Source organism: Scyliorhinus canicula, chromosome 10 (genome assembly GCF_902713615.1).
Source record: "Scyliorhinus canicula chromosome 10, sScyCan1.1, whole genome shotgun sequence".
NCBI lineage: Eukaryota > Metazoa > Chordata > Chondrichthyes > Carcharhiniformes > Scyliorhinidae > Scyliorhinus > Scyliorhinus canicula.
This window is the reverse complement of record NC_052155.1, coordinates 187086083-187112009: the sequence shown is the minus strand read 5'-3', so window position 1 is coordinate 187112009 and position 25927 is coordinate 187086083. Positions and strand designations below refer to the sequence as shown.

Below are 25927 nucleotides of genomic sequence, written 5' to 3'. Positions count from 1 at the left end.
TAATGTTCCGCTTTTCAAGAGGTAAAGGTAGCACAAGTGGATAGCGCTGTGGCTCCACAGCGCCAGGGTCCCAGGTTTGGTTCCCCGCTGGGTCAATCTGTGCGGAGTCTGCATATTCTCCCCGTGTCTGTGTGGGGTTCCTCCGGGTGCTCCGGTTTCCTCCCACAGTCCAAAGATGTGCAGGTTAGGCGGATTGGACATGATATATTGCCCTTAGTGACCAAAAAGGTTAGGAGGGCTTATTGGGATCTGGGGATAGGGTGGAAGTGAGGGCTTCAGTGGGTTGGTGCAGACTCGATGGGCCGAATGGCCTTCTTCTGCACTGTATGGTCTATGTCTATGTCTATGTAAAGGTAAACCAGGGAATTACAGACCAGAGAGTTTCACATCAGTGGGAGGGAAACTAATTGACAAAATTAATCTCCACTTGGAGAGGCTCGGTTTGATCAGGGACAGTCAGCATGGCTTTGTCAGAGGGAGGTCATGCCTAACAAATTTGATTGGATTTTTTTGAGGAGGTGACCAGGTATGTAGATGAGGGTAGTGCAGTTGTTGTAGTTTATCTGGATTTCAGCAAACACTTTGACAAAGTCCCAAATGGGAGACTGATAAAGAAAAAAGTAACTGGAATGCAGGGTAAGGTGGCAAGTTGGATCCAATATTGGCTGAGTGATAGGCGACAGGTGGTGGTAGAAGGCTATTTGTGTGACTGGAGGCCGCTGTCCAGTGACATGCCACAGGGCTCAGTCCTGGGTCCCTTATGTTTGTGATATATATAAAGGATATGGAAGAACATGTGGAGGGGGGATGATAAATCAGTTTGCAGATGACACAAAATTGGCAGGGTGGTTGACAGTGAAGAAAGTGGTCTTGGGTTACAGGAGGATATAGATGGATTGGACGGATGGGCAGACCAGTGGCCGATGGAATCTAACCCTAAAAAGTGTGAGGTGATGCACTTTGGAAGGAGTAACACGACAAGGGAGAACTCAATGAATGGCAGGACAGTAGGAAGCTCAGAGGAACACGGGGATCTCGGGCGTTTGTCCACAAATCCCTGAAGGCGGCAGGACAGGTTAATAGGGTAGTTAAGGGGCAGTGCTTAGCACTGCTGCCTCACGGCACCAAGGTCCCAGGTTCGATCCCGGCTCTGGGTCAGTAACAAGGGGACATAATTTTAAGGTGACTAGGAGGGGATTTGAGGAAAAGACCGTTGACCCAGAGGGTGTTGGGAATTTGGAATGCACTGCCTGGGTAGTTGAGGCACCTCACAATCTTTTCAAAAGTACATGCCATGAGCACTTGGAATGTCATAACATTCGCGGCTATGGGCCCAGTGCTGGGAAGTGGGATTAGTGTAGTTTTTTTCTGTTGGTGCAGGCTTGATGGGCCAAAGGGCCTCTTCTATACTATGTGGTTCTGTGAATCTGAAGTCTTGCAAGGGTCACACCGGGTGAAGATGGCAGATTTCCTTCCTTTAGTAAATCAGATAAGTTGTTATGGTTGCCATTACTGGGGACTAGCTTTCGCTTGCAGATGATGGGACTTGAACCAGTCACCCCAAAGCATCAGCCCGGGCCTCTGGGTTGCGGGTCCAGTGACATCCCCACTACCCCACCGGTTACCTTGCCGAGGGAGTGCTGCCCTGTCTTTCAGATAAGACATTAAACCGAAGCCCCTGGCTGTCCTCTCGGATGGACACGGGCGATCCCACAGCATTGTTTGTTTGTGGGGGAGATGTAGTCTCTCACACAACGACTTTGCAAGATTGGCTTTGACAGTTGGTACTGAGCTCTGCCCGACACCATACCCTCGTTAGCACAGCCCACCTGCAACAGTGCTGTTAACCTTTCTATCATCATTTCTACCTGTTTCAGAGAGTGCTGCAAGGATGAAAAGAATCGGCTCCATTTCTGAGGATAATGAATTTACTTTTACACCACTAGTGATATTAGAGCTTGCCAAAGATGCCCAGGAAGAGACAATAGAATGGCTTGTTCAAAAAATCACAGGCAAAAAGCACCAGGGTGGTGAGTATGATGCACTTGTGTATCTATTATATGGTCTGAATAAGGGCAGCACGGTGGCGCAGTGGTTAGCACTGCAGTCTCACAGCGCCGAGGTCCCAGGTTTGATCCTGGCTCTGGGTCACTGTCCATGTGAAGTTTGCACATTCTCCCCGTGTCTGCGTGGGTTTCGCCCCCACAACCCAAAGATGTGCAGAGTAGGTGGATTGAACATGCTAAATTGCCCCTTAATTTGAAAAAATTAATTGGGTACTCTAAATTTTTTTTTTAAATAAAAAATTATATGGTCTGAATTGATTAATTTGTTCAGTTACTATAAGCGAATGTATATTGTGAGACTGCATAGCTGAAGGGAATTTTGCTCTGGAATGTGCTTTTTGGATTTCAAAACATAAAACCCTGAAAAAAATGTGAGACAGCTACAAAAATCACCAAGTTATTATTAAAAGAGAAAATGTTAGGGGCAGCACGGTGGCAAAAGTTAAAGAGAAAATGTTTATTTGTTGGAATGGAACAGAGGTGTCAAATTTTGTTTTATAATCGCTGCTGTGCAATGTCCTGGTGGGTTTTTACGATGTTACGGGTGTTGTATAAATGCAATAGAAACAGAAAATGCTGGAAATACTTGGGTTAGGAGTAAGATTTCGGATTGACGACCTTTCATCAGAATTGACCTGAAATGTTGGGTGAGATCTTAAGTCACTCGGAACTGATCCACAAGAGTTAAATTCAAGCCCATGAACTTGGTTAACAGACCCACTAACCAATGCTGACAAACTGCCTGAGTATTTCCAGAATTCTCTGTCTTTGTTTCTGATTTCCAGCATCTGCAGTCTTTTGCTTTTATGTTGAATCAAAAGGGTGGTGGAGGGAATAATAATAATCTTTATTAGTGTCACGAGTAGGCTTACATTAACACTGCAATGAAATTACTGTGAAAAGCCCCTAGTCGCCACATTCCGGCGCCTGTTTGGGTACACTGAGGGAGAATTCAAAATGTCCAATTCACCTAACAGCACGTCTTTCGGGACTTGTGGGAGGAAACCGGAGCACCCGGAGGAAACCCACGCAGACACGGGGAGAACATGCAGACTCCGCACAGAGAGTGACCCAAGCCGGGAATCGAACCCGGGACCCTGGTGCTGCGAAGCAACAGTGCTAACCACTGTGCTATCGCGCTGCCTTCAAACCCGCACGCATCACGTTTTACAGGAGGAATGGAAAGTTTGCGACTGTCTGGGTAAATGCCTTTACTGAGGTCCTCGGGATCTCCTTTTCACACTCACTGACCCCTGGACCACTCTACCCGTGCTTCTTGAAGCCACAGCATTAGTCGGCCCTCAACGACCCTGAGATCACCCTTCCCATGTCCCAGTGCATGTCCTAGTGTTACCAGGATCCCCTTTCCCTATGTACCCGGGATTCAAAATACTGCTATACCCTTCAGAGATCCATCCCTCTTTTTGCCAAATCCCAGGGCAGCCCTCATTATCAGTTAGCAAATCTCCCTGCTTTTGTAAAAATCTAACTGGCCTAGGTAACTGTTTGGGCGACCTGGCAATTGTATATAAATTCATTTCATGCTTCATGGTATTGTGCTCTTGTCTGTATAATGAATGCACAGCCAGTATGAGCTGTGCCAGTATTGTGCCTGTGTATGTAATTCTACATTAAAATCAAAGCAGAATTAGCATCTTGCACCTATCGTAGTCACCAATAAAGTCGTGCTGATGGAATCAGAGATAGGTGGCTGCTTGCCCTCAGGCCTGTGATATATTAAAGGATGTACCTATTTATTTTAAAGGAGCTGATTTGAATATTAGACCTTTGCCAGACCAGGGTAAAAACCCCCAAACATACCTTATTGGAGCTTCTTGGAGAAGATTACTGCTGGGAGCTGAAAGCTTGGGTTTGTTGAAGGAGTATCAGGATGGATCAATAAGAGTCTTTACTTATCACAACAAGGAAGATTACAAACATTTTACCAGTAAGTTTCTCATGAAGTATTTCATTGGTAACAAACATTTTGGAATGTTGAAGTGCATTTCTTCCACAGCAAAGATTTCAGAAGCATATTTTACAGCAAGATATTTAATATCCAGGCAGGTTCTGATATCTCTTGTCAGTTACTGCAGGTGGTTTTAATTCATTTGAATTCAGTTTGTTAATTAATGATATAGGTTAATAAAATGTAACACTTTAATAGTTATTTTTAGGGGAGGCGTTTCTGCCAGAGATTGGGATTTGATGTAGAATAGATGCCTTGTACAAGAGCAGAAAAGGAAGCAGGATAGTGGAATTATGAAAGGTGGATGGGAGTTGATACAGAAAAGAGCAAGTTTTGCCAATTTCTGCTAATATGGCAGACTTCCCTGCTGTTTAGTGATCTGAACAACAGTCAATTCTTTGCAAGTACAGTCAGCAATTATTGGAACCAGCTGCACCTCATCCAAGGCCAGACTTCCTTCCATTCGACATTTTGTTTTGAAGCTGAGAAATAGAAGTATAATTTTATGTGTCGAGCATGCATTGTAGTCTTATTGAACTCCATTTGTAATCACCAAACTACTTGTAAGTCTAGGCAGTAAATTTCTATACTGCTAGAGTTCAAGACAAGTTCTTCATTGTCTGTAAAGCACTCTGAGATGTCCGGTGATCATGAAAAATGCTATATCAGCTGCAGCTGTACATAACTCTGGTGCGGCCGCACCTGGAGTACTGCGTGCAGTTCTGGTCACCACATTATAGGAAGGATGTGGAAGCTTTGGAAAGGGTTCAGAGGAGATTTACTAGGATGTTGCCTGGTATGGAGAGAAGGTCTTACGAGGAAAGGCTCAGGGAATTGAGGTTGTTTTCGTTAGAGAGGAGAAGGCTGAGAGGTGACTTAATAGAGACATATAAGATAGTCAGAGGGTTAGATAGGGTGGACAGTGAGAGTCTTTTTCCTCGGATGGTGATGACCAATACGAGGGGACATAGCTTTAAATTGAGGGGTGATAGATATAGGACAGATGTCAGAGGCAGTTTCTTTACTCCGAGAGTAGTAGGGGTGTGGAACGCCCTGCCTGCAACAGTAGTAGACTCGCCAACTTTAAGGGCATTTAAGTGGTCACTGGATAGACATATGGATGAAAATGGAATAGTGTAGGTCAGATAGGCTTCAGATGGTTTCACAGGTCGGCGCAACATCGAGGGCCGAAGGGCCCGTACTGCGCTGTAGTGTTCTATGTTCTATGTCTGTCTATCTTTCCATTTCTCTCTTTTTGCTGTTTGTTTAATTACCAATTGCACAATTTACCTATCAGGTTTCCACTAATCTCTCCTAATACACCTGGAAAGAAAATTCCTTTGCTAATGTAATTAAAACTTCAAATATCCCAAATAAGAGATTAAGCAAAAGAAAATGTCAAGGAGTCTACTGTATTCAAATCCAAGAAAATTGTCAAGAACTTTTAATTACGTCCCATTCATTGATCTGACCAAAGTATTTGACTCAACAAATTGAGAGACTCCTGGATTACGCTGCAAAAGATTTGGAGATCCAAGAATCTTCATCAAAATCCAGTCACTTCATGATGATACGACGGCACCTGTTTTGAGTACGGGATTTGAAATAGTCGCCTTCAAAATCCAGGCCAGTGTCAAGCAAGACTGTGTGATAGGCTTCATGCTGTTTACATTCCACCTGACAGTCTCTATTTGCCGTATGAAAGATCAACTGTCGTCTGATGTGAGTATTAAATACTGTCTAGATTGAAAACTTTTCAACCTCCGTTGCCTCCATGCCAAAACTAAATTGACCTCCATAGATGCCCATGATCTACAGTTTACGGATGCCACAGTATTGTTACCCACTCTGCACTAGATTTACCAGACACTCATGATCTCTTCAATTCTGCATTCAGAGACTCTGACTGTCCTTGAATGTTGCCTAAACAAAACTCGTACCCCAACTCACAACTGATCAATCAACTATCTCACCCATATATGTTGAAGGAGAGATTTTGGGCTTTGTTAAGAGGTGTTGGATCTCATCAATGGTTGTCTTTTGAGAGAGGCGAGTGTCTTTTGAGAGGGGCGAGTGTTGAGATATGGAAGTGGATTAGTTGCACCAGCTCATCTTTCCACAAACCATGTGTTTGACAACAAAGACAAAAACAAAAGTCCTATTGTAAAATCAGTTGTCGCCACCACATACCTGTACTGTAGTGAAACCTGGACTGTGTATCGGCGATACAAGAGCACTAAAGAAATTCCATCAGCAATGCCTCTGCCACGTTTTCTGGATTCAATGGAAGGACTGTGGAACGACTGCTCGTGTCCCTCTTGAAGCCAGCTTCACAAGCATCCAGGCAAAACTCATGCAAAAGCAACTATGTTGGACTGGACACTATCAGATGAGCAAAAGCATCTCCTCCCACCAGGTCCTCAACTTTCATTAGGCCAAGGGGGCTACCCGCGTGGTGGCCGCACAGCGGGCAACCATGGTGGGGGCCCCCTGGACGTGGGAAAGCCCCGGAGCACAGGGGCCCGGCCGCATGGAGAGAGCAGTGACAGCGACCATCCAGGATGGCCTCCTAACAAGGGGGAACCCCGGAGGGCAGGAGCGCGTCCACCAGGTGTATATGGTTAATCTCACAGGAGCGAGGGGACAGAAGCTCCCCATCAGGATAGTCACCTGGAACGTAAGGGGACTCAACGGCCCAGTACAAAGATCCAGAGTCCTCAGCCACCTAAGAAACATAAAGGCAGACATAATCTTCCTTCAAGAGATGCACCTGAGAGAGCAGGACCGACTGAGGGTAAGAAATGGCTGGGTGGACAGACTTACCATTCCTGTTACGGGACGAGGGCCAGGAGGGTGGCAATACTGGTCAGCAAATGGACGATTTTTAGGGTGACAAAGACGGCTGCGGACCCAGGGAGACGGTATGCTATGGTTAGCGGGACCCTGGATGGGGCACCGGTAGTACTAGTTAAAGTGTACGCGCCCAACTGGGACGACCCGAGCTTCATTAAGAAGACCATGGCAGAAATCACTGACATAGCAACGCACCGACTAATCATGGAGGGGGGGGGGGGGACTTCAACTGTGTACAGGACCCAACGACTGACAGATCGAACCCCAAGACGGGGAACATGGCAAGGGAACTCGGTCACTTTATGGAACAGATGGGAGCGGTGAACCCCTGGAGGTTCACCTCGACCGTAGACCTCCTGGCGGAGAGGAAAGAGTTGCAAAGGAACTTCGATCTGCTCTCCACCAGGAAAGCAGTGCTTCAACTCTGCCAAGCACGTGGGACCCTGTACAAACACGGAGGCAAAGCCAGCCGCCTGCTGGCACACCAGCTGAGAAAGCAGGCAGCCGCCAGAGAAATTGCGCACATCAGGGATACTAGAGGCGCATTACAAACAAAGCCAGAAAAGATCAACAAGGCATTCAGGGCCTTTTACCAAGGGCTGTACACCTCAGAGCCCCCAATGGAGGAGGCCGGGATGAAACGGTTCCTTGATGGACTGGACATACCAGAAGTGGGGGAGGGCAGAAAACAGGGCCTGGAAGCACCACTAGCACTGGGAGAGATCATGGACAGCATTAGCTCCATGCAGACGGGGAAGGCACCGGGACCAAACTGATTCCGGGCGGACTTCTACAAAAAATATGCGACAGCACTGGCCCCGCACCTGTGGGAGATGTTCACAGACTCGCTGGCCAAGGGCGCACTGCCACCCACGCTAGCACAGGCATCAATCGCGCTGATTAAATAAAAAACTTTCATTAGGCCAATCTTTTAGGGAAGGATAAAGGTGAGGCTTCAAAGACACTCTGAAGCTCTCCTTGAAGTGCGGCATCAATGACATCAATAACTGGAAGGAGGTTGCTACCAATTGTTCAACATGGTGACAACCTTTCCATCAAGCTGCATTGTGCCTTGAATCCAAATGCATAATGATGAGCAGCAGCAGAGCAGGAAAGGAAAGGAAACACATTGAGTTCAATTACGACCTTGGGTAACTGTGTGTGGAGGTTGCAGGTTCTCCCTGTGTCTGTGTGGGATTCCTCTGGGTGCTCCGGTTTCCTCCTACAGACTAGGTGGGGGTCACGGGTTTGAGGTGGAGTGGGCCTATGTTGGGTGCTCTTTCAGAGGGTCGGTGCAGACTCAATGGGCCGAATGGCCTCCTTGGTTTTCTTCACTGTGCGGATTCTGTGAAATCCTACACTACAGATTCCACGACCTCGTTGGACATCCTGCTCCATATGCCGATGGATTTGTGGGTCAAAAATTGGCCTGTTCAGTCTCATGAAGACCCGTGGCAGAAACTCGTGACCCTGTGTAGACATCGTCCTGGAATCAAGGGATAACCACTGATGAATCATTACATGAGGATTTACTCCTATTTGGAAGCAAATGGACTTATTAGTGAGAGGCAGCATGTTTTTGTGAAAGGGAGGTCGTGTCTCACTAACCTGAACGAGTTTTTCGAGGAAGTGACAAGATGATCGCTGAAGGTAGGGCAGTAAATGTTGTCATTCAGTAAGGCCTTTGACAAGGTCCCTCATGGCAGGCTGGTACAAAAGGTGAAGTCACACAGGATCAGAGATGAGCTGGTAAGATGGTTACAGAACTGGCTAGGTCATGGAAGAAGAGAGTAGCAATGGAAGGGTGCTTTTCAGATTGGAGGGCTGTGACTAGTGTTCCACAGGGATCAGTGCTGGGACCGTTGCTGTTTGTAGTATATATAAATGATTTGGAGGAAAATGTAACTGGTCTGATTAGTAAGTTTGCAGATGACTCAAAGGTTGGTGGAATTGTGGATAGTGATGAGGACTGTCAGAGGATACAGCAGGATTTAGATCAGTTGGAGACTTTGGCCTAGAGATGGCAGATGGAGTTTAATCCGGATAAATGTGAGGTAATGCATTTTGGAAGGTCTAACACAGGTGAGAAATATACAATAAATGGCAGAACCCTTAACAGAGATCTGGGTGTACAGGTACACAGGTCACTGAAAGTGGCAGCACAGGTGGAGTTGGTAGTCAAGAAGGCATACGGCATGCTTGCCTTCATCGGCACTGAGTATAGCAATTGGCAAGTCATGTTGCAGCTGTAGAGAACCTTAGTTAGGCCACACTTGGAGTATAGTGTTCAATTCTGATCGCCACACTACCGGAAGGATGTGGAGGCTTTGGAGAAGGTGCAGAAGAGATTTACCAGGATGTTGCCTGGTATGGAGCGCATTATCTATGAGGAGAGGTTGAATAAACTCGGTTTGTTCTCACTGGAGCAACAGGGATTGAGGGGTGACCTGATAGAAGTCTGCAAGATTATGGAGGGCATGGACAGAGTGGATAGTCAGAAGCTTTTTCCCAGAGTGGAAGAGATAATTACTAGAGGACATAGGTTTAAGGTGCGAGGGGCAAAGATTAGAGGAGATGTGCAAGGGAAGTTTTTTTTACACAGAGGGTAGTGGGCATCTGGAACTCGCCGCTGGAGGATGTGGTGGAAGCAGGGACGATAGAGGGATAAGGACCCAGGAAGTTATTAGGTTAGAAGGTTTTAGATTATATGGGCAGCATGATCAGCGCAGGTTTGGAGGGCTTTTCTTTGTTCGTTAGAGAACCTGTTTTAAAATTATTCCACTAAATTGCCTTTTGTGTCTTTTAATGCCTTATTTAAACATTTGACATTAAAGCCTTCCAATCTCAGCCGAAAAGCCTTGGCATTTTACCCAGAACATTTACTTTGAGATGAGTATGGATTGTGCAGTGTTTATATGCAATGTGCCTAATGCCTCAAGATAATCAATATTGTTCAGTTAGTGATATTGATACAAAAACTGATCTTTTTCTGTAGCTTCCAAATGTTTTGCAGAATTATTCGAAGTGAGATTGTGAATTTGATGACCTTCTGACTGTGCGAAACGTTTTCTGCAGTCATACATAGAATCATAGAATTTACAGTGCAGAAGGAGGCCATTCGGCCCATCAGGTCTGCACCAACCCTTGGAAAGAGCACCCTACCTAAGCCGTACCTCCATCCCATCCCAATACCTCCACCCTTTCCCCGTAACCCCACCTATCTCTTTCTTTTGGACACTATGGGTAATTTATCATGGCCAATCCACCTAACCGGCACATCTTTGGACTGTGGGAGGAAATCGGAGCACCCGGAGGAAACCCACGCACACACGGGGAGAACGTGCAGACTCCACACAGACAGTGACCCAAGCCGGGAATCGAACCTGGGACCCTGGAGCTGTGAAGCAACAGTGCTAACCACTGTGCTGCCCAAACATATGTTAAGCTGAAAACTAATGTCTTTCGTTATTGTTATACAATAGATGTCATTTTTTAACAGTCACATTTTGATGCATACGAGCAGTAATTAGTTCACAATAAAGGTCAGAATAACCCGATTATTGCTTGTTTTGTGTTGATCGTTAGAAAGTGGAAACTTCCTAATGCCAAGAGGTTTGTAGTGCCCTGCCTCAGATATGCTAACTTGGTACACACTAGTCTCTGTACATTCACTCGTGAACTATTTTGCTTTGACTCAACTATTCCAGCGTTCCCCTGGCCCGCCTCCCACCGTGTACATTTTTAAAACTTGAACTCATCTAAAACTCCACTGCCTTTCACACCAAGTCCCATTCACCCATCGTCCCTTGTGTTCATTGATTTCTATTGACTCCTGGTCTGACAATGTTTCTTTTTAAGTCATCATTGTTTTCAAATCCCTCTATGGTCCCACCCTCTCCCTTATGGTCTCACTCTCTCCCTATCTCTGAAATCTCCTTCAGCCCTCTAGCTCTTTGAGATCTATGTGGTCCTCTAATTTTTAAGAACATATACAAGAACAGAATATGTGAGTTAGAGGACCGGAGTAGATCATGCAGCACTTCAGGCCTACTCCACTCTTCAATAAGACCATGGCTGACTTTGCCCTTTATCCCTTGATTCCCCAGTCTTGGATACATTCAACAATGAAGCATACACAACTCTCTGCAGTTGAGCAATCCAGATTCACACCTTCTGATCGAAGACATTTCTCATCATCTCAGCCCTGCTGGGTCAAGTCCTTATCCATGAGTCCACAACATCCCCTGATTCTAGCAGGCCTGGGGAAACCGCCTCTCCTCATCAGCCCTGTTTCAATGAGATCACCCCTCATTTCTCTGAATTCTGTAGAGCATAAGCCTGGTCTCCCCAATGGGCAATCCACTGATCCTAGAAATCAGTGGAGTGAACTTACATTGCATTTTGTCCAGAGCAAGTAAATCCTTCCTTCGATACGGAGACCAAACTGTACTCTGCGTGTGATCTCACCAAAGCCCTGTACAATTCCAGCAACACTACTTTTATCACTGGTCTCTTGCACGTTCCCAATTTTAATCACTCCACCAGTAACTGCCATGCCTTCAGCTACCAAGGCTCCAAGCTCTACAATTTGCTCCCTAAGCCTCTCTGCCCCTCTCTCCTTTTAAGACACTCTTTAAAACTATCTCTTTGACCAAATGTTTAGTCACTTGGCCGAATATCTCTTTATGTGGCTCGGCCTCAGATTTTGTTTGATGATGCTCCTGAGAACCACCCTGGAACAGGTCACGGTGTTAAAAGTGCCATATAATAAATGCATCATGTTTGTTTTCAGATGACGACAGTGATTTTCTGACCATGGGAGAAAAGCAGTTCATCATCAAGCGTGAACTAGAAAACCTGAGGGCAGTAAATGAGACCATGGTACCTGGCCACCCACGAGCCAAACTTTATCCTGGGAAGTCAATCCGTGAGTAGCTCATACTTCTGAATTTCAGCTTCAACTGATTCTTAAGGATCAGGGAAATGGGAAAGCAATAGTACGGTAATAAATCTAAGAGCTGCCATAGAGCATGAACAAAGTTGGGTTGGGGGGGGGATTCGTTTAAAGGAAATTGGTAGAATCATGGAATGCTGTCTACTTGAGCACATGTCACAAAACATGTACAACAGTGCCAGTTACTCCCTCTCTTTCTGAGCTGTTGGTTTAAAATGTTTTTTCAGGAACAATTGTTAGTATGGAATGAAACCAGAAAACATTGGAAACATTCAACAGCTCAAGCAGTGTCTGTGGTGTGAGAAACAGTTCAATGTTTCAGATCCACGACCCGCCAGAGCTGGAAAAGTTAGAGATGGAGCAGGCTTTAAGCACAAACAGGAGCAGGGTGATGGGGAGGAGAAGAGAGGAGAGGAATAAACAAAAAGAGGAAGAGCTATGATGGGGTGGAAGTAGAGATGCCAACCCTCCAAGATTGGGCTGGAGTCTCCAGAAATTGACGATCGATGTCCAGGATCATGCTGTGTGCGACCCTGGGGAAAATTCACTGGGACATTAAAAATTCCTCTTTACCAGATGTAGAAATATTGAAATTGGATGGTGAAAGGCTGTTTGACAGTCAGCCAAGCATCGCCCAATTGGGTAGTGAGTCTATTTGCTTTCCAGTTGGTGTAGGAAGGCCTTGCGTCACCAGCATGGATGTGTTGGCTGACTACTGGCTGGAGTGTGGGATAAACGTCATGTGGTGAAACCTCCAGGAATACATTTAATCACAGTTGGCAACCTAGGTGGAAGGCTGTAGAGATGAAATGACAAAAGGGATGATGGAGCAGGGCAAAAGAATGGTAATGCAGCAAGTCGAGAAACAAACATTGGGTCTACAGGAGTAGTAAGCGCTTAGTAGAATTATGGTGATAGAATATGAAGCCTATTTCCGAAGGAACTTCTATCTTGGTGAAATGGAATAAGTTATTGGAGGGGGGGAAAAAAACTGAATATGCTGGAAATAATCAGGCCAGACAATATCTATGAAGGGAGGGACAGAATTAACATATCACAGCATTGTTACAGTGCAGGAGGAGGTCATTGTCCCATCATGTCTGCACTGGCTCTCCGATTGAGCAATTCACTTAGTGCCGTTCCCCCACCTTCTCCCCGTAAATCGGCACATTAATCCTTTTCAGATAACAACCCTTTTGAATGTTTCCGTTGACATGGCCTCTGCCACGCACGCCAGGCACTGTGTTCCAGGCCTTTACCACTTACTGTGTGAAAATACTTCTCTTCTGGGGAATCCAGAACTATCAGGTACAGTTAAAAATAAGGGGTCTCCCCTGACCGTGTTTGAGGAGCTGTTCGTCACAGGGGGGTGGGGGATGGGGGGGAGGGGTGGAATCTGTACAGACTGTATAGTTGATTGTTGGGAAGTATGTTTCCTGGAGTATTTATTTGCTGCAACCTGCTTTGATACATGTTTATAATAAAATACATTTAAAAAAAAAAGGGGTCTCCCATTTAAGATGGCGACATGGAGGAATTTCTTCTTGGAGAATCATTAGTCTTTGGGATTCTCTTCCTCAGAGAGCTAGGTGGGGCAGGTCATTGAATATATTCAAGATTGAGCTAATCAGATTTTTGATTGAAAAGGGAGTCAAGAGCTATGGGGGGGGGGGGGGGGGGGGGGGGGGGGGGGGAGAGGAATGTGGAGTTCAGGCCACAATCCAATCAGCCATGATTTATGGAATTTTGGAGCAGGTTCGAGGGGCCGAATGGCCTACTCTAGCTCCTGTTTCTTATGGTCCCTGAATCTGGACAAGGTTACATGACCTCAGCTGGGGCAGGAGAAAGGTGTTACCATTGACTTCACCTCTCCTCTTGGTGAATCATCACTGGGGTTTTCCCTGGTCCCGGCCCACTTGTAGATGAGATATTGGCAACAATAGATAGTTGGATTGACTTAGTGGATGCTTCTTGACCTTTTCATTTGGGGGGAGAAAAATGATCCCGGTTTACCAGGAAACCGAAAGTATCCAAATCATGTGAAACTCTGATGTCAATAACTAATCCTAGAATGCTTCCATACATCAACTTGTTATTAAATGAGTAAGATAACCCAGTGGGACAATTCGGCTAGATACCACGCTCATAGAATCTCTACAATGCACCTGGAGGAAACCCACGCAAACGCGGGGAGAATGTGCAAACTCCACACAGTCACCTGAGGTCAGAATCGACCGGGTTCCTGGCACTGTAAGGCAGTAGTGCTAGCCACCGTACCGCCCCAAATGTTGGTATGGTGCAGCACTGGACTAGCTTCTGGCATTGTGCGCTGGTTTCCTGTGGTCGGTGGCCCAAATGACCCTTGACCCCACCTGAGCCTGTGAGTCAACTTATTTCATTTTTTTTTCAAATGTTACTCCTTCACTATTTTTTCAAACTTGTATCAGAAACTTATTTGATGTCACACGTCTCCTAATAATTGAATTAAGATTCCTATTTCCGTTTCTCTGTAAATCAGCAAGATCTGATATTCAGCATGGACTCCATCCCGAGGCTGGCAGTTTTGAGACACTGTACCTATAGCAGCATTTGGTCCATTGCTTTAACTGCCTGAAAGAGCTAGGCTTCTGGTTATCAGAAGAGGATATTGCACTAAAGGCACATTCTGAACAGAGCACGATCTGGACTTCCTTTCCACTCTATTGTTACAACTCTATTGTTCAGACTTTCTATTCGGTTTGCTGTTTGTTGTGCTTCTTTTGGAAAGAGCCAGTGTAGAATTGATGGGCTGAATGGCTTCCTCCTGTTCTGTATGAACCTACGAGTAAGTGACGGCAACCTTTTTGGATTAAAATGTCTTTTTAAAATATTTTTTAAATTTTAGATTACCCAATTCATTTTTTTCAAATTAAGGGGCAATTCAGCGTATCCAATCCACCTACCCTGCATATCTTTGGGTTGTGGGGGGCGAAACCCACCCAAACACGAGGAGAATGTGAAAACTCCACACTGTCAGTGAACCAAGGGCCAGGATCGAACCTGGGACCTTGGTGCCGTGAGGCAGCAGGGCTAACCCACTGTGCCACTGTGCTGCCAGATTAAAATGTCTTTTAGCTTCTCCCTTTTTGTTCTTTGTGCACTTGAACCTGTGTCCTCTAGTACTGGTCAATAGGAATGTTCTTTTTTCTCCTCCTATAAAACCTTCCCTTGAAAATAATCCAGGTTTGTGTGATCTCCAATCTTGGCTCCAAGGTGTCCTGAGGATTTGCCTGCAAGTGATGACCCCCAGGTTTTTTGAAGGCAGCGGATAAAGTTGGGTGTCTTGGGAACTGCAGGATAGCGCGCACCCCCCCCCCCCCCCCCCCCCCCCCCCAATGAAATGTTGCATCATCGACTAGACCCAATGTTTTGCGTCAATTGGTTTCGCTATTTATTTAGGCCTGTGACCAACACTGTCCAAAATTGGTGATTTTAATCAAGGCCTTGTGTGACCGTGTGACCTCTAATATTAGCAGCTCCTTCAACTTCAAGGGTTTATGCTCTTCCTTGCATGCATACGTGCATGCAGCAGGGAGCTTTTGGAAGTAATTTCATTTGTTCACGTACAGTAATACGGAACTGCACGTTTACTGCTCAATCGACCTTGAATGTCACTCGTTTCTCTCAGTACTTTATGTATTTGCAATATTTTTATACTTTTGAGTCTTAAAGAAATAATTACCTATTAAGAACAACGCATTTTTTCATCTAGTTCGCCGTTTGCAAACCAGTAGGCTTCTAATTCAGCTCTATCCACTACATGACCCGGCAGAACTGAAAAAGCTCAGCTTCCTCTGGTATCGGCGAGTAAAGATTTCCTTTCAGCCCCTTGGTAAGTCATCAGATTTGGCAAATCATCAATGTCATATTTGCATAAAACCTCAGCCCAGTACAAGCCAGATATTTGTAGGTGTGTGTGTGTGTGGTGTTTGCTCCCTGGAGGAGAGAGAGTCCGCCTTTCACAACTTTGTGTTGCAACAGCTCATGTACTACCCCCAGGCATCTGGCTGGGAACCGCTGTGCTCCGTAAACTGATATTCTTTCTCCTGATGCTTTATTGGCTGCATGTGGAGGTCTTGTGGTGGGGTGGTGGCACCCCTGCCTCTGAGCCAGAATCCCGCCAGGACTTGCTGGCCATGGAAGGGATATTCGTGACATGGTTCAGTGGACTGATAATCAACCCGGGGTTTGACCACTTCCCCACTATTCCCCTAAGGGAAAAAGGTGCCTGTGAAGATATGCTCTTTGGGAACAAAAGTATCTGCAAATGCTGACACCGCTAACCCCTGGTGGAGTTGAGATAATTGATTAATTTCCCTGTCAGTCATGCCTGGAGACTGTACTTCTGTAAGTGATTGGGATTGACTTGAAGCACATTGTAATATGTAACTATCCTTCACTTACCTGCATTTTACTGGAGAATTTGCCCTGCTTTTAAATAGGTGTCGCTGGACTTGTGGTTGTGAGTTTTATTTGCTGTAGATCAAATAATAATGATACATCACAGATAGAGGCCTTTGGGTCCTCGTGTTTGTACTGACTTTTTGTTTGAAGGAGTTGTCCAATTTATCCCACTGCCATAAGCTCTTTTCTCATGCCCCCTCCCATGTACTTAATCAATTCTCCCTTTGAAATATTCTGATTATCCTTTCAGGCAGCACGTTCCAGATCGTGTATTTTAAAAAAATATTGCTACATTTATTAAAAGAGATCTCTTCCCATCACCTGGAGCAGTTGCTCAGAGACTTAATTCCCAGCTGCTGAGCACAAATCGAGGAGCCTCCTTACTGGTTACGCCAAAGCTAAAGCTATAAGTTCACAGAGATCCGGTTGAAAGGAACACTGTTTCCTGAGTAAATAGACTTTGTTGCAAGTTAGACTGCTCGCTGTGAGTCCTGCAGTGTGTTATCTAAAATCATTGGCTGAGTGTGGTGACTTCGAAATTTATTTGTGACTTGATTGCAATTGGTGGAATCTGATCTTGCGATCAGGGATTTCTGCACGCAGGGCAGATAACTGGAAGCAGCATATTCAAGTAGGAGTTACAGAGAGGACCACATTAAGGTGGGAGTGAGTTTACGTGTAAGGGAGTCTACCTACAGTTATATCGGCTTTTCTGTGACTACACTTCGGGTGCCATTGTCCTTACTTCAGGAAGGACATACTTGCCTTGGAGAGGGTGCAACAAAGTTTAATTGGATTGATTGCTGGGGTGAGAGGGCTTCCCTATGAGGAGGAATTGAGTGAAACTCTCTGGAGTTTAGATGTGATTTCAGTGGCACATTACAAACTGGGATTGATTAGACTTTTTAAAAAAAATAATTTTTATTGAAATTTTTACAAAATATAAACATCTTGACTCTATTGACAAACAACCGCAGTAACACCCCAAGAACAATACCCCCCCAACTTCAAGAGCAACTTCAAACAAAAGGAAAAAGAAAAACAAAAAAGCACCCAAACAACAAAAGGGAAAGAGATAGCACCCGCCACATCCCACAGATCCATGTACACAGTTCTCCCGCCCCCCAATCCAGACCTTCCACTGGAGCAAGATCCTCCGCCGGGCTACTAGGGACGCAAAGACCAGAACACCGGCCTCTATCACCTCCTGCACTCCCGGCTCCACTGCCACCCCAAAAATTGCGAGTCCCCAGCCTGGCTCGACCCTGGATCCCACCACCCTCGACACCGTCCTTGCTACCCCCTTACAAAACTCCCCCAACGCTGGGCACGCCCAAAACATATGGGCGTGGTTCGCTGGACTCCCTGAGCACCTCGCACACCTGTCCTCGCCCCCGAAAAACCTACTCATCCTCGACCCAGTCATGTGGGCCCTGTGCAGCACCTTGAACTGTATGAGGCGGAATTCACTCTCTCCAGGGCATCCGCCCACGTACCCTCCTCAATCTCCTCACCCAGCTCCTCTTCCCATTTACCCTTCAGTTCCTCCACCGCGGCCTCGTCTGCCTCCTGCATCACCCGGTATATGTCCGAAATCCTCCCTCCTCCAACCCACACCCCCGAGAGTACCCTGTCCCGTACCCCACGTGGGGGCAACAAGGGGAACCCCTCCATCTGCCGTCTGGCAAACGCCCTAACCTGCATGTACCGAAACATGTTTCCCGGGGGGAGCCCAAACTTCCCCTCTAACACCCCCAAGCTCGCGAACCTCCCCTCCACAAACAGGTCCCTCAACCTCCTAACCCCTGCCCTGTGCCAGCCCAGAAATCCGCCATCAATGCTCCCTGGAACAAACCGATGGTTCCCCCGTATCGGGGCCTCCATCGAGCCCCCCCATTTCTCCCCTATGCCATCTCCATTGCCCCCAAATTTTGAGGGTAGCCGCCACCACCGGGCTCGTGGTATACCTCGTTGGAGGGAGCGGCAAAGGCGCCGTCACTAGCGCCTCCAAGCTCGTGCCCACACAAGACGCCGCCTCTTCCATGCTGCCCCCTCCTCGTCCATTACCCACTTACGCACCATCGCTGCGTTGGCAGCCCAATAGTACCCACAGAGGTTGGGCAACGCCAGTCCCCCCCCCCCCCCCCCCCCCCTATCCCTGCCTCGTTCCAGGAACACTCTTCTAACCCTCGGAGTTCCATGCGCCCACACAAATCCCGTGATACTCCTGTTGACCCTCCTAAAAAAGGCCTTTGGGATAAGGATGGGAAGGCACTGGAACAGGAACAAAAATCTCGGGAGCACCGTCATCTTAACAGACTGCACCCTCCCCGCCAGTGACAGCGGTAACATATCCCACCTCTTAAACTCCTCCTCCATCTGCTCCACCAACCTTGTGAGGTTGAGCTTGTGCAGAGCCCCCCAAGTCCCTGCCACCTGGACCCCTAGGTACCTGAAGCTCTTCCCTGCCTGCTTCAATGGGAGCCTACCAATCCCCTCCTCTTCATCCCCCGGATGCACCACAAACACCTCACTCTTGCCCAGGTTCAACTTGTACCCCGAGAAACCCCCAAATTCACTAAGAATCCTCATCACCTCCGGCATCTCCCCCACCGGGTCCGCCACATACAGCAGCAGGTCGTCTGCATACAGCGACACTCGATGCTCCTCCCCACCCCGCACCAGGCCCCTCCAGTTCCCTGACTCCCTCAATGCCATGGCCAGGGGCTCAATTGCCAGCGCAAAGAACAAGGGGGACAGGGGGCACCCCTGTCTCGTCCCCCGGTACAGCCGAAAGTACTCCGACCGCCTCCTATTTGTGGCTACACTCGCCATCGGGGCCTCGTAGAGCAGCCTCACCCACCGGATAAACCCCTCCCCAAACCCAAACCTCTCCAACACCTCCCACAAATACTCCCACTCAACCCTATCGAAGGCGTTCTCCGCATCTAATGCCACCACTATCTCCGCCTCCCCTTCCACAGCCGGCATCATAATAACGTTGAGGAGCCTTCGTACGTTTGTGTTCAGCTGCCTTCCATTCACAAACCCCGTCTGGTCCTCGTGAATGACCCCGGGCACGCAATCCTCTATTCTAGTGGCCAGGATCTTTGCCAGCAGTTTAGCGTCGGCGTTCAGCAGCGAAATCAGCCTATATGATCCGCACTGCAGAGGGTCCTTGTCCCGCTTCAGGATCAAGGAAATCAGCGCCCGTGACATAGTTGGGGGCAAAGCCCCCCCCCTCCCTTGCCTCGTTAAAGGTCCGGACCAACAGGGGGCCCAACAGGTCCACATACCTTTTATAAAATTCCGCCGGAAACCCGTCCGGCCCCGACTGCTTCCCCGACTGCATGCTCCCTATCCCCTTGACCACCTCCTCCAGCTCGATCGGCGCCCCTAGTCCCTCCACCTGCTCCTCCTCCACCCTCGGGAATCACAGCTTGTCCAAGAAGCGCCCCATTCCACCCCCATCCACCGGGGGTTCAGACCGGTACAGTTCCCCATAGAAGTCCCTGAAGACCCCATTAACATCTACCCCCCTCCGCACCACCTTCCCAGCTCCATCCATCACTCCCCCAATCTCCCTGGTCGCATCTCGGGGATTGATTATTGTGCACAAAATTAATTTTTTGTGCACAAAGTGAATTAAGGGTTGGAGGGAAAGTGGGGCAGTTTTAATAAATAAATAAATTTAAAGTACCCAATTTTTTATTTCCAATGAAAGGGCAATTTAGCATGGTTAGTCCACCTACCCTGCACATCTTTGGGTTGTGGGGGTGAGACCCACCCAGACATTGGGAGAATGTGAAAACTCCACACGGGACAGTGACCGGGGCCGGGATTCGAACCTGGGACCTCAGCGCCGTGAGGCAGGTGCTAACCACTGCGCCACCGTGCCTCCCCTGGAAAGTAGACCAGTTAACGAATTTTGGCCATAATATTATTGAATAGTGGAGGAGGCTTAGGGCCTACCCCGGCTCCTATTTGGCATGGTTTTGTGTTCTTAGAAACAGAACGACATTGGTAAAGGCACAGCAGCTGAATTAGCCTTTGTGGTAAGAACAAATAGTTATTGACTTGATTGAAAGTTATTTCTCGCCTTTAACACGGCAAAGCACCCCAAGGCACTTCGCAGAGGCAAGCTAAATATTTTTTAAAAAGTCAAAGAAGGAATTTGAGGAAGGTGACTCAACTGCTCCACATTTTGGCAGATCTGTCCAAGTTATTGTAGTCTTTTCTTGTAAGGGTTCCCACTTCTGATTAATGACAATTGGTCAGTCACTTGTCAGATGTGGAGGATGCCAAGAATGAAGAAAAGGGAATACGTCTGCTATCACTGCTCTTATTTCTTGAACTAAAGGGTGCTGCACAAGCCAGAGACAAGGACTGCCTTTCCCTCGAGTCTTGTTGTTCTCATTGTTTGGAGTAGAAGGCTGATTGAGTGTGGCGCTTCCTTTATAAGTGACACATGGGCAGCACGGTGGCCTAGTGGTTAGCACAACCGCCTCATGGCGCTGAGGTCCCAGGTTCGATCCCGGCTCTGGGTCACTGTCCGTGTGGAGTTTGCACATTCTCCCCGTGTCTGCGTGGGTTTTGCTCCCACAATCCAAAAATGTGCAGAGTAGGTGGATTGGCCACGCTAAATTGCCCCTTAATTGGAAAAAATAATTGGGTAATCTAAATTTATATAAAAAAAAATAAGTGGCACACGTCTGCTTTTCATTAAAGAACTTGCTGTGCTTTTGGGGGGGGGGGGGGGGGGGGGGGGGGGGGGGGGGGGGGGGCGGTCTTGAAACTTGCTAGAACATGCCACTCCTGACACCACCAGGCCCTCTACACTCGCCAGCGAACCTCATTATAACCTGTTTAAATTCTACAGTTACAGTTTATATATCTTTGTTAAAAGAAGCAGCATTTGAAATTGGTGTGTGACTCACTGCTTGGGAGGAGCTTGAAGAGCCATATTCACAGATAATGGCCAGTGAATGAATGGTGGGTACGGCAAGAAGACCTGCATCTAGCAAGTGGTGGAGCAGGGGTTGGAGGTGTCCACAGAAGTCCAATGGTGGTGGAGGCAGGTGGCATTTTGAAATTGGATTCCCATCACAGAAGCTCAATACACAGCTGGTATCCATGTTGCGTTGCAGCCTCCTCCCACCAATCTGCATATCACCTCCTCAACAGTACTTTAATTCCTCCCATGTATATTTTCTATCCTCCCCTTAAATACGTATCTGCTATTCATCTCAACTCCTCCATGTGCACCATTCTCTCGAGAAGAAGTTTTTTCCGAATTCCATATTGGATATATTGGTGACTATCATAGAGATGTGATCCCCTAGATAGCACTTCTTCCAGAAGTGAAAACATGTTATTTTTTCCCCATAAATTTAAGAGTACCCAATTCATTTTTTCCAATTAAGGGGCAGTTTAGCGTGGCCAGTCCACATGCACATCTTTGGGTTGTGGGGGCGAAACCCACGCAGACACGGGGAGAATGTGCAAACTCCACACGGACAGTGACCCAAAGCCGGGATCGAACCTCGGACCTCGGCGCCGTGAGGCAGCAATGCTAGCCACTGCGCCACCATGCTGCCCCGAAAACATGTTCTTTATGTCTATCCTATCAAACCCTTTCATAAACTGAATGACTTCCAGGTCAGCTCTGTCAGGGAAAAGAGCCACAGCCTGTTCAATCGTTCCTGAAAAACGCAAGTTATTAAAGTGCTTTTTGTTAAATTGTATTTGATTGTCTTTTGTTGCAGATGACGTGGGAACAAAGAAAGTTATATTGCGCGGCATACAATTTGGTTAATCATTAACCAAACATTGCAGGAGATCTGCTAATGTAAATGAAGTCATCCACAAATGGCATTATTGTGCACATATACCCATTGCACTTCCATGTCATTTGCAAAAATGCAAATTTCCGTGATGCACTTTCGAGAAGAACGAAAAAGTTGGGTGATTTTATTTCCAAGTACCAGTTCAAAATTGCAGAATGTCATTCAATAGGGGCCAGATGGCCTTATTAACCATAAATCAGCAATCCTTTAATACTTTCTGATTTGCATGGTACACCAACCCTGATATTGGGGAAACAAGTGACTGACCACAAGCACTATGATGGAAGAAGTGCTGGGAGATTTTTACGAATGTGTGTGTGTTAGTGACCAATGTGTCCGACGGAACTTCAGTTTTAATCAATTTTGGTTCCTACCAACACATTTTGAAATTGTGAAATGTTTGTTTTTAATGGTTAACTGTTCTACTTTCTTTTTTCCATTGCAGACGAGATCCAGCGATACTTTGGACAGAGTATTGCACTCTATTTCGCATTTTTGGAGTATTTCACCTTTGCCTTGTTTCCCATGGCTGTGATTGGTGTGCCTTATTATTTATTTGCGTGGGAAGATTACGATAAGTATATAGTGTTTGCCACTTTCAACCTTGTGTGGTCGACCATCGTCCTGGAAGTCTGGAAGCGTCGGTGCGCTAGACTCTCCTATAAGTGGGGGACACTGACAATGAAGAAAGAGTTTGAAGAACCCCGGCCTGGTTTTCACGGACCGTTGGGAGTGAATCCAGCAACCAGCAGAAAAGAGCCCACGTATCCATCTTACAAGAGGCAGCTGCGCGTCTATCTGATTTCAGTGCCCTTTGTCTGCTGCAGCCTCTACGTGTGCCTTATCATTATGATGACATACTTTCTCATGGAGGAACTTGTCTCAGCTTATAATGAAGAGGCTCAGTCAACGTTCAGCTCTATCTTGATGTTTGTCCCCAGTATTGTTTATGCTTTAGTTATTGAAATTATGAATCGTATCTACAGATATGCTGCTGAATTTCTAACCTCATGGGGTAAGTGCAGACTGCTCTTAATGGTGAGGTCACTTATGAGTTAAATTAACACCAGGACCTTTTCTCGTGTGCCGTTAAAGCTGGCCAGCTTTCACCTTAAATACAACTCTCTAGTTCAGTTATGGTAATTGGCAAACGAATGAGAGATGAGATAATGAGCGTTGAACTGCCCTGCCTGCCAGCGGTGTGAATGCAGATTCAACAGTAACTTTCTAAAGGGAAATGTGGGATAAATGCTTGAAAAGGAAAAGATTGCACGGCTAGTCCCACTAGTTGTTAGTCCCACTCACCAGTGGTCTTTCCCCACAGAGCCAGCACCAACACAATGGGCCGAACAGCCTCCTTTGCAGTAGTATTCTATAGATTCTGTGATCGCAACTGCTGATTTGATGATGAGAAAATCTTTGGAGGGAGATCCACTTATATTTGCCTCCCTATTGATTGAAGCTTGTATGCCTGTTCTTCACCACCCTTGGATTGGGAAGAGAAGTATCTGTAAAAACATTAGAGAAAAAAAAGTCAGATACCAACCCCGCAGTCACTAAGGCTGAACATCCGATCGAAGTAGTGATCGAGACTTTGAACTGGTCAAATTTTTTGTGGCTTTAATTATAGGTTAATAAAAATGGAGGATAACAACTGAAGGGGAGGGGTGCTGTCCTGAGATGAGACCCCTTAAAACCGGATAGTTAGGATAACACTCGCGCTATTCCCCGGACACCCCCATCCTTTCCAAAGAGTAAACCCAATCACAGAAATAACACTGCACAAGGAGGTAAATCATTCCATTGTACATGTGCCAGAGTTCAAATCTCATTTGCCTGCCCATACTCTCCATGTTCTCTCTGAAATAACTATCTAATTTGTTTTTCTTACATGATTCCAGTCTCTGCTTCAATTGCTATTTCTTGCAGAGTGTTCCATGTTATAATAATCCCGTGTGTGAAAATATTTGTCCAAAATTTCCCCTTCACTTTAGTGACAATCTTTAATCTCAACAGTTAGTGGAAATAATCTTTCACAACTTTTCATTACTTTGAATGTTTCTTTCACATCTTCATTATGATCAATAATTATACTTTAGTTCACTGGAATCATACTTTACTGTTCTATCCCTTTAAATTATTTTAACCATCTTTCCTAGGACAACTAATACGTTTTGGGGAAAGCAAAATATAAATATAGCTAAATTGCATCATAGAATGAACACCATGGGGCAGAGGTATAAAAACCTCCACAAACGCAAAATATTGTGGATTCTGGAACTCTGGAATCTACCCGGCAACATCTGTGGAGAGAAATAGTTACCCTTTCATCAGAACTGTCATCTGGACCTGTAACATTAACTCTGTTTCTCTCCACAGATGTTGCCGGGTAGATTCCAGATTTCCAGAATCCACAGTATTTTGCGTTTGTGGAGGTTTTTGTACCTCTGCCCCTTGGTGTTCATTCTATGATGCAATTTAGCTATATTTATTTTCTCCTTTCCCCAAAATGTATTCGTTGCCCGAATTCATCACTCGACACGTAGGCTAAACTGCTTAGTCAGATTTATTGGCGTTTTAACTGATGCATTGAAGCAGTAAGAACAAGATACGCATAGATTCGCTACAGTGCTGAAGGCTCATTTGGCCCATCGAGTCTCCTCCGACCCTCTGAAAGAACATCCTAACCCTAACTGTTCCAAGTAGAACGTCCAATTGCCCATGACATAATAGAAGACAATGTGGTATTCCATAAGAATTAAATAAGTCCTTTTAAATAATGTGTTTCTTTGTTGTCTGAGCAAGAGGGCATCTGGTTAAATAATAGATTTGGATAATACAAATTGTAGTTCAGTCTTGAATTTGGGTAAACAACCCAAGACCTGGCACCAAAAGCTGTTTTTGTGACATTGGATATCGTTGGTGTTGCAAGAACTGAAGAGAGATTAGTAGCTGTTGTGCCTTATGGAATGAGTTATAACTGACTGGATGCACACCTCCTCCTCTAGCTATTTGCTTTGATGACTGCCGATTTCTTGACCTTGTGTTTATTCCGCTGCCTGTCAAGTTTCATACGTCAACATTTTAAACAAAATGCTTCAGCTACTAAGCAGTTTTTAACTTGACAGGTTAACAGAAACCCTGTATTCCATTGAATACAATGACTAGGTTTGACTGAATGTAACCAGCTGAGTATCGTGATCACTACACATCCAACTTTGCCACACAGCAAACAATTTATTTCTAAAACTCGCCCTAACGATGCAAAATCACATGCAGAAATTTCTCCATTTGGCACACATTCCTCCAAATACTTTGCAGGAATGACTGTAGACTTCAGATACTTGAGCAATGGTGAAGGAGAAATGTGTTTTCAAGATTTGCAGCACCAGGTGTTCTGATAATGCAGTGAAGAAACTATTATGTCACGGGCAATTGAACGTTCCACTTGGAACAGTTAGGGTTAGGGTGTTCTTTCAGAGGGTCGGTGCAGACTTGATGGGCCGAACGAGCCATCTGCACTATAGTGAATCTAAGGGTAGACCATCTGGATAAGGTGCCTACACATGGGGCGAATTTCAGCCTTTATTATTAAAGCCTGTCTGAAGTCACCAGGCAATAGCTTGTGCATCACGTCTCATTCCTGAAACATTCTTGCATCTCTTAGATTATTTTCAAAGATTGTAACGAGCAGAAACTATTTAATAGCCTACTCCTGTAATGAAGCAGTATGTGTCAGAGTAAACACATTTCATACACAAATCAGACAAAATTCTGTAACTTACGATGCCTCTGA

At 46.1% G+C, this 25927-nt stretch overlaps 1 protein-coding gene across 1 annotated transcript in view; it reads left to right on the top strand.

Annotated features, from left to right (window-relative positions):
- ano10a (anoctamin 10a) overlaps positions 1-25927 on the top strand; it is an 84851-nt gene that overhangs the window by 11445 nt on the left and 47479 nt on the right. The window contains exons 2-6 of the mRNA XM_038810346.1: positions 1878-2030; positions 3832-4014; positions 11681-11815; positions 15594-15713; positions 22577-23146. Coding sequence (XP_038666274.1) covers positions 1892-2030; positions 3832-4014; positions 11681-11815; positions 15594-15713; positions 22577-23146 — 1147 coding nt within the window. The 5' untranslated portion in view covers positions 1878-1891. The remainder of the gene's footprint in view (positions 1-1877; positions 2031-3831; positions 4015-11680; positions 11816-15593; positions 15714-22576; positions 23147-25927) is intronic.